The sequence below is a fragment of the Copadichromis virginalis genome, linkage group LG5, assembly GCF_057382275.1.
Source record: "Copadichromis virginalis isolate Kocher_CV1m ecotype Utaka linkage group LG5, C_Virginalis_male_GT1.1, whole genome shotgun sequence".
NCBI lineage: Eukaryota > Metazoa > Chordata > Actinopteri > Cichliformes > Cichlidae > Copadichromis > Copadichromis virginalis.
The window spans coordinates 26,336,165-26,348,802 of record NC_140622.1 but is presented as its reverse complement, the minus strand read 5'-3'; the positions used below and the strand labels follow the sequence as shown (position 1 = coordinate 26,348,802).

Below are 12,638 nucleotides of genomic sequence, written 5' to 3'. Positions count from 1 at the left end.
TAGTGTAGACAGCGGCATATCAAGATACCTGTTCTAGAGTCGTATGACCTTCCTTGTGTGAAGACAGGCGAAAGATGTGAGCTGCAGCCCTGAACCTTTCTCGACCACACCTTGCAAAGCTGTGGAAACTGTACTGCTCAGTCTGATCAAACATGAAAACTGTCTTTAACCTGCCAGCTCCACAGTAGTTCATGTCTGATATCTGCACATCTAAGAATAGAGCAGTATCAATCTGTAGAGTTCACTGTTAGTGCCTTCTGCACAGGATTATTTTCAACCATGAAAACGTGCCTAAAGGAAACTATTTCTTGCTCTGTTTTACGTGTTTGGTGTCTCATCAGCAGTTCATGGGGATTTATGAGGGAAATGAACCATGTTGACTGTGAAAAGGGCAAGAGAGGACCTGATTTTCTCTACATTTTCCAGAGTTCATGGGTTAACGTGGTTCTAGTTTACCACAAAAAATCTACACTTGATTTTGATCTCAATCTTTATAGCGTTAAGAGGCAAGTGACCCTCCTGGCTTGAAATATGTTAAAACATCAGAAGACAAATTATACCAGCAATTAAAAGCTTAATTACTGTGATTGCGCTAAGAGCTGACTAATAAATTAGATCCTTCCCACAGTGCTCCTCCTTAATAAAACCAGAGCATTATTTAGTAATAAAACATGTTTGTCTGACATGGCACAGAACTAGTACTGTTGGTCTTACATAAAATGTGCTCTAACCCAGCCCAAGCACTTATGTGTGGGATAGTAATGCATGCATAGATATGTAAAGTGAATATGTAAAGTATGTTATATAAATGTGCAAAGGGTATAAATGGAGAAAGAGAGTGGCAGGTAGATAAAAAAGATGAGCTATATTTTTGGGGTTTTTTGCAGATTTCTTTGTCTTTTTGGGTCTCAACACATTTTAATGCACTTTTTAATACATATTAAGAGGTTATGGGTACGGTAATAAAAAGGCAACTGTATCCACTTGGCTTTGGTGTGACCTGCTTCCTGATAATCTCTGATATTTGCTTTGTGTTACAGCCTCAGTATTTGAGCTAAATAATGCATGAAAGCGATCAATACAAAAAAAGCCACGTTTGTGCTGTTTCTGCTCTATTCACCTTAATGAAGCCGATGCTGTCACCATTGACAGTGGCTGGCTTTAGATCACGTTGTGTCTGGTCGAAACTTCATTTTGGGTTCCAGTATTATATATGTATACAGTAGTTGTCCTGGTGAACTGTTTTCATCTTTCCGTAGGCTTTTCTCACACCTCTCTTCTGCGAGTTTTAATCAAGTCTCAGCATCTCCATTAACTGAAGCTTTACTCTGAATATGGACCCTGTCTGCCTCTTCTATCCTGCACTGACCCTGCAGTCTTTTATCAGATAAATTATGTGACAGACGTCTCTCCACCTCCTCACCATTTTTGGTCCCCAAACAACATGAAAGCCAATTTATTTCCTGGCATTGAATGTCACTCTAAGTTTGCCCTTCCTTCATTCACAGCACTTTTCCTGAAATAGCAGTTTTTTCCCCTGTTAGGTTCACATTACTCCTTTTTTTTTATTGTGACCTCCTTCCCCAAATATAGACACACAAACACACAATTTACCTCCTTTGTTTGATCTCTCTGGCAGAATGTTTGATGTGGGAGGCCAGCGCTCAGAGAGAAAGAAGTGGATTCATTGTTTTGAAGGAGTAACAGCCATTATCTTTTGTGTTGCACTGAGTGCTTATGACCTGGTGCTGGCAGAGGACGAGGAGATGGTAAGGAAAAGTCCACCCTCTTATGCTTGTGTGTATGTGTACTTGTATGTGAGCCTCTTTCTGTATGGATGATATCACTTTACTAGCTTCATAAATCTGCTTTCAGGCTCATTTTCAGTATGTGATACATTACATTATATTGCACTGCAAGGAATGTACCATTTCCCATCCCTCCTTATAATGGCTGAATGATAGTCAGCTCCATGTTGTAAAATTAGCTCATTGAGCTTCACTGTGAAGTGTAATTATGCAATAAAAGACGTAATAGCTATTTGTTCAAGTTATAGCACATGAACTATTTAACCCCAATTTCTTGAATTGCTTAAAGAAAGTGCTCAGGAGACATTTGGCCAAGAGATGCTGTGAAGTACCTGAAATATTTGTCCTCACTTTTATAATATAGAAGAACATTGTCCCCTGGTGGCAGCGCTGATGAACTGTTACACTGTAGTGAAAGTCATGAGCCATGACCAGTTTTGATTCTCTTTAGAACCGAATGCATGAGAGCATGAAGCTTTTTGACTCCATCTGCAACAACAAATGGTTCACCGAAACCTCCATCATCCTCTTCCTCAACAAGAAGGATCTTTTTGAGGAGAAGATTACCCGCAGCCCTCTTACCATCTGCTTCCCCGAGTACGGAGGTACACAGCGGAGCATCAGGAATGATACTGCATCTGTGATCATTCTCTGCAGAAAGTTCAACTTGATAATAAACTGCTTCCTTGTCTCTTAAATCATATTTTACAGGCGCCAACAAGTTTGATGAGGCTGCCAGCTATATCCAGACCAAGTTTGAGGACCTGAACAAGAAAAAGGACACCAAGGAGATCTACACCCACTTCACCTGTGCCACTGACACCAAGAACGTGCAGTTTGTCTTCGATGCTGTCACTGACGTTATTATTAAGAACAACCTAAAAGACTGTGGTCTTTTCTAAAGGTATGCTTCAGAGTGGGTAGAAATGTTACCGTAAAGTCTAATGGGCTGTTATTCATTGTATTTTCATTTGGGTTGTCATTTAGGTGGCTTATTAATGATCTCATCAGCTATGTATTGTCTGTACTGGCACAACTTAATATTCAGTCTAGAGCTGTAATAATTTATCACTGTGAAGAAATAAATTGGCAACATTTTAATTTAATGCTTCATCGCTTAAGTAATGTGTAAGAAAAGCTGGCAAAAATCATTTAGCTTGAGCGCATCAAGTGGGTTGCCTTGTTGTTCGGCAATAGTAAACAGTGGATTATCCAGAGTAAGACAAATGTCATTGCTGTGATACAAAATTAAGTTCATGTCTGCTGAAAAGAAAATTAAAGGGAAGACAGAACTTGGGAACTTTGAGTTTTTCAGCATGAATTTGTATAGTGACTTATTTGAATGTGATTTAAATTGAGTGAAATTACTTTTTACATTGCATTTTTTTAACTTCTCAAGATCTGTGCAATTTTTTTCACTAAAAATTTAATTTGCAATCAACACTAGAAATCAGAAAGTCAAACGTGAAACAGGAGCTTCTTTTTCTTCATTTTATTTTATGTACATTAACTTGTCTAAAGAATGTATACTTGTTTGTCTTTTCATGCAGGACAAAACCCGACGCACACAGACTGCATGAGTGACTGCAATAGCCATGAATGATTACTGCTTTTCATAATGAAAACCATAAGAGAACTGATTCCTAGAGGGGGAACCTGAAAGAACTTTAACAATCACTGTTTTGCAACCATCACGTTATCTGTCTGATCTGTTGTTATTGTTTTTATATACTGTATAGCTTACTGCTCCTTATCAGGGGTTACTTGTACACATATATGACCGAGAACTTTCTAATTTGACAAAAGCAATCAAATAACAATTAAGGCACTTACATGAAAAGATCTGCTTTTTTAATTGCATTTGGAAACTGTGTAACTGGCCTTCAATAAATGATTGTTGTAAGAGTAAAGTTTGACACAATTAAGACCTGCAATCTCATTATACCAAATGACTAAATCAAAACACTGGGGGAAAAAAACAAACAAAAAACATGTTTTCCATTTTCGTGGACCAGTTGGGGAACCTCTTGGTATTTATTTGACTTATTGAGCGTTCTTTTATATTTGGATCTCTTATTGTGTTTTCCTTTTAGGTTTACATTTTACTTTGCCTTTTACTTTTGCATTTTAATAAAAGGATAAAGTCAAATGAACCTTTTTTTTATAAAAATTCTATTAACTTATGTTAACTGGCATTTTATGAACCTTTTGACTGTAAACAGAACTTATTTTTTAGAAGAAAACCAACAAGCATGGAGAATGAAAATGGATGAAGGGAAAATGTTTTTTGTACAATGTTTACACAGAATCAATATTCACTCTTGTACTATAGTGCATTGTTCTGCATGACTTGTCCATAGATTAGCTTGTATTCCCCACAAACTGATTAACATTCCTTAAGTAACTTCTTAAAAGAAACAAAACATAAATGGTTATGTGTCACTTTTAAGATATCTGCAAAATTTTTAAGTGGTTATGTCTGTTCCTAACATGGATCGTTCTGTACTTTTTATTTCAATCCAAGTCTTTTTACATATGTTTGTGCCTTGATATCTGTTTACACTTGTTCTTTAGAGACATGCTATCTTCATAGTGTGAACTAGGGCTATTTCTACTCCACTTCAGTTCACAAAATCTGTCATTTAGGATGCACCACAATACCAAGACAAATGGATGATAGTTGTTTGTTAACATTAAAAGTCATTCACTTGTTAAATGTAAATAAAGGTTTGGTCACATGATCTTTTATTCTGCTGTGTGATGTGTTAAGGGAAAATTCAGAATACTTTATTTTGTTTCTTCATTTTTTTAACCAGTTCACTAGCAGAAGGACACTAAAGACAATGAATTGAGCAACTTTAAAATATAGAATAAGCACTTTGCTGATTAAAAAGACATCAACAAAAAACTGAGAAGAAAAGGACAATCATACAACTAAACTAAAAAGTATTTTGGTAAAACAAGACTATATAAATACCATTCGGACAAACTGCAGCTATAAGCCAAACTTGTTTTCTTTTATTTTAATACATCCTTTACACGTTAGTTCTTGCAACTGAGCATGTAATAGGTACTTAAAGCAAAGAAATGAGTGCGACTGCAACCTAAACTTTGCTGAATTACAATACAGAGTGTTGTCAGCATATAAAGAGGTGAGATAATGACGCGCGGTAGTCATGCCAGAAGGTATTTTGCGTTTCAAAAGGACCATTAGAATAGAATAGTGAATACGCATTGCTGAAGAAGCTTTGTGGAAAAGATCCACAAGGTGGCGACATGTAGATTTATTTCTATCAATACATACCTGGGACTTTAGGCCTTTAGTAGCCTGCACGATTCTGGAGAGAATTAAAAAATGTATTTTAAATGCTTGTTTATCAACTGAAATCACAATTTTTCATTATTTTTTCATTATATATATTATAACTAAATTAATAACTAAAACTGCACGTGGAAGAAAAAACATTTTATTTAACTAAAATAAAAAAAATAGACTTTTAGTAAAGGTTTAAACTAACTGAAATTATTTGTAAAGTTGGGGGGGGGGGGGGGGGGATATAGAGGTAATGTCCTTAGTTTTAGTATTTGTTAATCTAATAAACTGTATCATAACTTAGCTCATGAGTATTTAACGGGCATGTTTATTCTAACTTGTCTGAAAACTCAGAGTTATTTTTTGTTGCTAATACTAATCTTCCTAAATCTTGTCTCTGGCATATTTCCTCCATACAATAAAAGACTAATATTAACACTGAAAATAGCAAAAACATTTCCAAACACTAACAACTAAACCGAAACGAGCAGCACTACTCTGGAAACTAAACGGATAAAAAAACAAACAGTCAAAATGAGATTATAAAAACTATAATAACTCTGCTGGAAATGTATAGTGCTCAAAAAATTCAAAATAGCAATTGGACGACTTGAGTATTCTCAGGTGTCTAATTTAAAGAGCTCCAGATGTGGAGTCCCAACAGTGTGGTGTGAAACGCACAGCGGGAACTACTGAAATGACTCCAGGGGGCATCTTATTTCAGGCGACTCACTATTGGCTGGTTTTTTAATGGGCTGTGCTGATTCGCTGCGACAAAAAGCTCAGCATCGACAAAGTCCGCCGACGGAGCTTCATTTGGTTCAGAGGAGAGAGGACCCACAAAGAGCGAACAAACCTCCGATCAGCTGTTCGTCTGAGGAGTTGTTGTTGATTGTGCTGCGATTCATTTGGAGCCACATACAGAGGTGAGTATTGGCAAACCGCTGTGTTTTTAGGAAGGGTGGTAGTTGCCACACGCTCAAAACTTAATCCACTACTCTCTTTTCTTTTGCAGAAAAAAAAAACACAGGCTTTGAACTTCACTTTCTCAGAAGCAATGGTAAGTTTATTTTTTCTTTAGTTTACTTGTGTTTTAGGTGCTGCATTAGTTTCATTAAGAGTACAAATGCCCCAAACCCCTTGGTAAACCCACTATGTGAAGCTTTCTTAAGACACTGGCTTATCCTAGTTTTTTGGCATTTATTTTCTGTTTTGTTTTTATTTTATTTCTTGACCAACTTCTCTTTATAGTGCTTTAATCCACCAAGTCACTGTTAATTCAAACCGGAATTGCCTTTGCCAAAAGCACACAGCTGGGTGAATCACTTCTAGCCCATTGTGTGAAAGCAGCCAAGAAGAACAGGGCATTTTAAAAGTGGCAGACTGACCACAGAATCTCACAGTGGATGTCTCTGCATGTCAGATGAAGTCTCCCCCAGAGGCCAAATGGTTCAGCACCCACAGCTGTGATAACATCATGGCATTGTGGCACCTTTAGTACTCCAAGACAAACAGTGACAGGAGTTAGAAGCTCAGCAAGCCAAATATTGTAAGAACCTGAAAACTAAACAATAGCATTACGGATTAGACTGGAGGCATTTTTGCAACTCCCTGACCCAGAAACTCTTAGTAAATTGTAGTTTTTTCTTCATTTTTGTAATGATCAAAGTGCAGATTAAAATTTAAAGGATTTTTTCATCAATATAATTATACTGCCTACTCGAAGATGGTTTAATTAACACTGAGCACATGATCTTTGTGCAATTCCAAAATGTTGCTGTCACTTCCTGTTTTATAATACATGCCAGTCCACATCCTGTGAACTAGGGGAATCCAGAGAGGATATGTGAGCCTTCACACTCCACTCCAGACTAAGCTCTACTTTGTTCAACTTCCGCTCTAAATTTAGGAGGCAGGGAGAGTTTTCCCCAGTATGAAATGTGCATCCTGTGCTTTTAATTCATTTTCTGGACTTATATTGCATGGGATGGTCTCCATAAAGCTGAGGTTTTTCAGGAATGCTTGAGTTCTTATAAGGCCAGAGAGCACAGTGATCTCAGCTGGTAAAAATCTTACTGGCCGAGTCCTGGAAATAACACACTGAACTGTTCAAGATATAGCTAGAATGGCCAGGGGATGATGGGATATGTTGGAAAGCGGCCTAGGAGCTCTCTTGGCTGTTGCAACGAATGAACATAGCTTGTCTTTACTTAAGTAGTTTTGGTGGAATAGACTTTATTTAAAATCTCCTTGCACCACTAACTGTTTGTCTGCCTCTCCTGTTGTGCAGCTGTGTTTAGGAGATTCTTCTGACTGCCTCCGGGACCACATGCAGTACATGAGGAGATCCCTGCAGGATTTGAAGCAGATAAGCAGGCCGAGGCCACTTAGCGAACCATGTGTTCAGTCTTTCGCTGTCACTCGGTTATACAAACAGAGGGCACAGCAAGAGCGACTCACTCGACTGCGTGCTTCTGATGCCAGTGAAGCCAGCACCTATGACTCTGCCTGCTGCCTGGCCAGCCCACTGGAAGAGGAGGAAGAGCAACAGGAGCATGAAAGGCTGAAACAGGGCTCTCCCAGCAGTGAGAAGAGTGTGGACTTTGACTCAGGTTACTCTGAAGCTTCTTGGCCTGATGAAGGCGTGGTGCTGAGGAGGACCAGAAACATACGAGTTTCTTCTTCTGCCTGTCTCCGCACAAACAGAGGACCTTCTGGTCGTATCCGACCCAAATCAACATCAGACGCCTGTCTGGAGCGCTGGACATCATTCGAGGCCAGTGAGCAACAGGACTGGACGACAATGCTGCTGAGCCGCAGCAGGAACAGACAGCCCTTGGTTCTGGGTGACAACAGTTTTGCTGACCTAATAAAGAATTGGATGGACCTACCGGAGCTTCCTGAGCCAGCAGAACAAAAACCAAATGCAGGCCGACGTCTTGCCAAAGACATTCTGGTTAACATGCGCCGAAAACTTGCAGGGGTGTCCAAAGGTGTGGAGATGAGGCAGAGGCCAGGAGACTCCACCAAGGGCTGCAGGAGTGCAGAGGCTTCTAAACGAATGTCCTGTCCCGTGGGACTCCAAGGACTCAAACCTTTCTTTCACCAGTCCCACACAGGTCTACATACACTGGACACTGATTTTTACCAGTTCACCGCTCTCATGAAGACAGGGAGCCGGCAGCCCATCATATGCAATGACATCATTGGCTACATCTGAAGACTGTACCTACAGACACCCGTTTCAAAAGAACTATTGTTTTTTCAGTGTTTATATTTTTGGAATAAAAACTGATTATTATTATTTTTATTATTAGTATTATTATTTAATGCAAATTTGTCTGTCCCTGTTTGTCTGAGCAGTGCTAAATGCTACAAGAATATTAAAAATGTACAAAAAACAATCAATGTTTTGCATTCAAATAATTTTAATCATCCTAAAGCTTCATCATCACAGCAGTATTTTGTGTCAACTTTTAGCAGACATAAAACGACTGAAATGCGTTGATATAATTATTGTATCACATCAATTAGTTAAAAACAAACAGAAAACAAATACAAAACAAGGTTTAGGAGCTGTGTAAAGGGCACAGAGTTTGTACCAGATTAAGAAAAGGGAGTGGTGTGCATCAAAACTTGCACAGTGTAGTTCAAAAGTCTTGATCCTCTTCTCATTTCTTTATGTTTTCCTAGGAAAGCCTAAACTAGATCCAGTTTATTGAAACACGTGCATATGGAAATACATTATATAAGGCAACTGTGGAGAGGCAGGTTCGTGACTGCTGGATTATGTGTGTTTCTATCCAGGTATGCTTTTACAACACTGGCAGTGTGTTTGGCATCACTCTCATGGTAAAAAATAAATAAAAAGAATCTATAGCTAATCGGATGCTTTTCAGATGGTATTGCATGGTGGATCAACTTCTGACGATACATTTCTGGGTTCATAATTCCATCACTTTTGACCACTCTCTGAAATCCAGCCCCAAACCATGACAGTTCATTAAACCTGTTTCCAATAATTATAAGTCCAGTTCTTGTGTAATTTAGCATACCTTAGCATTTTCTGCCTGTTTCCCTTTCTTAAGAAGGCTTCTTCACAGCAAACAGAAGGTAGATCAACTGAAGAGCCAGACATGTCTCAGGTATTGTGTCAAGTTATTGCTGGACTTTCAGATGTTGTTCATCTGCTGTAGATAGTTTTCGTACGTCTGTCACTTTTTCTTTTGTCCTCCACTTGTCCAATTTCCTTTGAAGCCCACACTGCACATCTTGCAGAGATATGCCACATTTCAGCTAATTTCTCTTCAGGAATCTCCAAAAGGTGATTCTGTTCATCTGGACGTAGCGTTTTCAGTGGGAGAAACATTTCGTCACTCATCCAAGTGACTTAGATGAGTGACGAAATGTTTCTCCCACTGAAATCGCTACGTCCAGATGAACAGAATCAACTTTTGAGTTACTTACCTGGATGACTGAGAATGCATCAAGACGCTCTTCAGGAATCTGCTTGCTGGGGCAAAATTTCATTAATGTCAAATGAATGATTGTTGGCATTGTTTCATAGATTCAAAAAACACCAAAATGTTTTTTGTGTTTGCAACAATCTGCTAGTATCTAAAGTGCCTAAAGATACAATTGAAATTGTTTCTTTGCTAAGTTGTCAGTTATATGTAGGCACTACACTAGTTTATCCATTGAGTTAGGTGCCTTTTTACGCTGAAATAGGTCATATATTAGTGTAATGTGGATTAAAACAGTCAAGGACAAAATTAAAAATGAGTTAAAGGCATCCAATGTCCAATTAAAAACTCTTCAGAAAGCCTGAAGAACTATTACTCAAGGCAACTTTGAAAATTTGGAGAACATCTGGCTCCTCGGAAACAATATATATAAAGAAATGCGAGGTGGCTCAAGAGACTTGCACAGTACTGCATGCACAATACCAGCAGAGAAAGAACATTTTAAATGATGGGGAACTGAAGTCTGTTCATGAAATACACAGAAATAACTTGTTCCTCAAAGAGGCATTTTATTGTTCCAACTGAATGTAATCGCAAATTGCATCATCATGCAAATTACAAGGTAAAGTTGAAGACATATATTAAGTAGTTGCAGAGAAAATTACAGAGCTGATTCACTTTATATAAATCAAATTCAGACAAGAGCATCAAGAGCGTGCTAATAATGTCAGCCTGTTAATGCGAGGGTGTGGAGTGAAACATTGAGGCTGCAGAAAGGGGCGGGGAATGTACAGAAGCATGCTGAGGACAGATGAAATCCTGCTAAATGACTTTGGCTTCTCCACTCTGAACATATGGCAGTATATCTTCCGTATCCATAAACACTGTGCACAGCATGACCTTAACTTAAGCCAAATTACCAACACTGGCCCAGTAGTGCGAGATCTATCATGTATGTCTTTGCAACTTCACAACTTCTCAAAACTTTAGGTAAAAGAGTGCAGTTTGCCAAGATTCCTCATTTTCCGTAAAATGATTTATAAATCGATATATCAGTGTTTTTTAAACATAGATCATTAACACAACAAAGAATGCAGTCTAACAAAAATCATGCCATTTCAATAATTTAAAAACACGAGGAATAAAAACGTAGAAGAAAATCATTCAAATATCAAGCTCGGGTAATAAAATCTGTTCATTTTTAAATGTTAGATCCTGAGAAGTCCCCTTGTTACACAGCAGCAGATCCATGAAACTCATATTTACTGAAACTGTGCCGATGGTATCACAAGTAAAGGTATCTGATCGTTGGGACTGACTCGCAGTCCTCGTCTTCAGAAAATGACGGGATTAATTCCAGCATCTTCTTATGTGGAGGGATGTCTTCCTTTGTTACCTCCTTCACTACATCAGACACCCTGCAAAAAAAAAAAAAAAAAAAATCATAAGCTATTCTAAATAATAATGTGGAAATCAAAGTTTGTGTTGAACAACTACATATTCTCACTATTAATCAGGTGCTCCTACTAATACCTCTTTTGTAGTATATATCTCCACATGGCTTTACATTGCATGAAAAATCTTAAACATAACTAATAACTAGCAGATAGAAGAAAATTAACCCCAATAACAAATGCATTGTCCAAGTTTTTATGTTCCCTTTTCACTGGTCCAAGCTCTGGACAGGGTGACTGCACAGGAAGTGAATACTCCAGAGGACATTTATCTTGTATGGTCTGCTGTCCACATGGCCCGCAGTCTGCACCTCTCTCTCCCTGTGGGTTAACCTAATCATAACAACAACACCAGCTCCCCAGAGACTTGAGCTTCCAGTACTCACAATATTATTTTGGCAGACGGGACTAATAATCGAATGTTTCAGTTTACCCAGTGAGCCATTGCCTATAAAGTTTGGAGGTGAAAAGTGATTTATTACATTTCCCTCCTACTCTCTTCAAGGAATCGAAAAATCCTGCAGGGTCTTTATTTAACTGATAAGGAGAGTTTGCAGCACGAGTCATCTGATTTATTTCAAACACCCTGGAGCTAATGAAACATGCCTTTAATTTGCTGCAGCATTGAATGGGTCAAATACCATAGCTTCTTCTAAAACGCAGAAAAAGAATGTCACGCTCATTTTATTCTTTAACGTCTTTCCTCAACAAACAGAAGGAAACCCGAGGAGGAGTTTCAGTCATCTGTGTTTAGTGATGCGTGTTAGTGTGTCAACATGCTCTCTCCTCACCGGCTAGGAGGAAACACCTCATTAGCCTCTAAACAAACAGGAGACTGTTGCTTATTGTGACTGTTTATATGTGCAGCAAAGGTCACGTAAAGGTAGTGATGGGCAGTTTGTACTGTATCTGTGTTTTAAGACATACCTCTTCTTCAGCCTCTCTTTGTGTCCATTGAATAAGACAGAATTCCCATAGAAAAGACTGCAGACATTCAAGTTGCACTTTTCCTGCACAAAGACAAATAGTCAAGATTAAATCTGTAGTACAGTATAATAAGCACAATAAGCCATGACAGTAAACACAGATAGAGTGCACGCAGTAACAAAGACTGATGTCCTTCTGCAAGGACACCAGTCTGCAGAGCTGTAAGTCTGCAGCAGTTCAGAAAACTCCACAAGCAAACTAAGGAAACCCAGTAGTTAAAAGGTTAAAAGAAACAACTGGAGCACTGAGAAGACGTGCCAATTTATTTTCTCTTTGCTTCCTCAGAAAAAATAAATTCAACACCATCAATAAACCAAATGTCTGTTCAGAGCAAGATTGCAAGCACCTAACAAATAGGCTGGTTGTGCTGTGCTCAGATGTTCTGGTTGAAACAAACATATCTCATACGTATGATGAAGACAGTGACTCAGAGATCAAATGTACAGTGTAGAAAAGTAATAAAGATCGCACTAAAAACAGGAAGAGTTACAATGTGATGTTAAGGATGGGTTTTCCATCACTGCATTCTAGGATACGACATTCAGGTCAACAGTCAGCTGTACCACTCTATCTGGGATGGAAGTGACATCCTGAAATTAAACGGCTTGCCATT

At 38.5% G+C, this 12,638-nt stretch overlaps 3 protein-coding genes across 3 annotated transcripts in view; 2 read left to right on the top strand and 1 right to left on the bottom strand.

The window, feature by feature from the left end:
- The window catches only part of gnai2b (guanine nucleotide binding protein (G protein), alpha inhibiting activity polypeptide 2b), a 53,171-nt gene extending 48,622 nt beyond the window's left edge, over nt 1-4,549 (top strand). The window contains exons 6-9 of the mRNA XM_085457061.1: nt 1,640-1,769; nt 2,260-2,413; nt 2,520-2,712; nt 3,359-4,549. Coding sequence (XP_085313187.1) covers nt 1,640-1,769; nt 2,260-2,413; nt 2,520-2,710 — 475 coding nt within the window. The 3' untranslated portion in view covers nt 2,711-2,712; nt 3,359-4,549. The remainder of the gene's footprint in view (nt 1-1,639; nt 1,770-2,259; nt 2,414-2,519; nt 2,713-3,358) is intronic.
- A 1,383-nt stretch (nt 4,550-5,932) lies between these two features.
- inka1b (inka box actin regulator 1b) lies at nt 5,933-8,525 on the top strand. The gene is made up of 3 exons (XM_085458065.1): nt 5,933-6,047; nt 6,137-6,181; nt 7,412-8,525. Exons 2-3 carry the CDS (start codon nt 6,179-6,181, stop codon nt 8,339-8,341), a joined length of 933 nt encoding a protein of 310 aa, XP_085314191.1. The 5' UTR covers nt 5,933-6,047; nt 6,137-6,178; the 3' UTR covers nt 8,342-8,525.
- A 1,612-nt stretch (nt 8,526-10,137) lies between these two features.
- uba7 (ubiquitin-like modifier activating enzyme 7) overlaps nt 10,138-12,638 on the bottom strand; it is a 34,999-nt gene continuing 32,498 nt past the window's right edge. Inside the window, exons 23-24 of the mRNA XM_085457060.1 lie at nt 11,966-12,048; nt 10,138-11,002 (exon numbers count right to left, since the gene is read on the bottom strand). Of these exons, the coding sequence (XP_085313186.1) occupies nt 10,870-11,002; nt 11,966-12,048 (216 nt within the window). The 3' untranslated portion in view covers nt 10,138-10,869. The remainder of the gene's footprint in view (nt 11,003-11,965; nt 12,049-12,638) is intronic.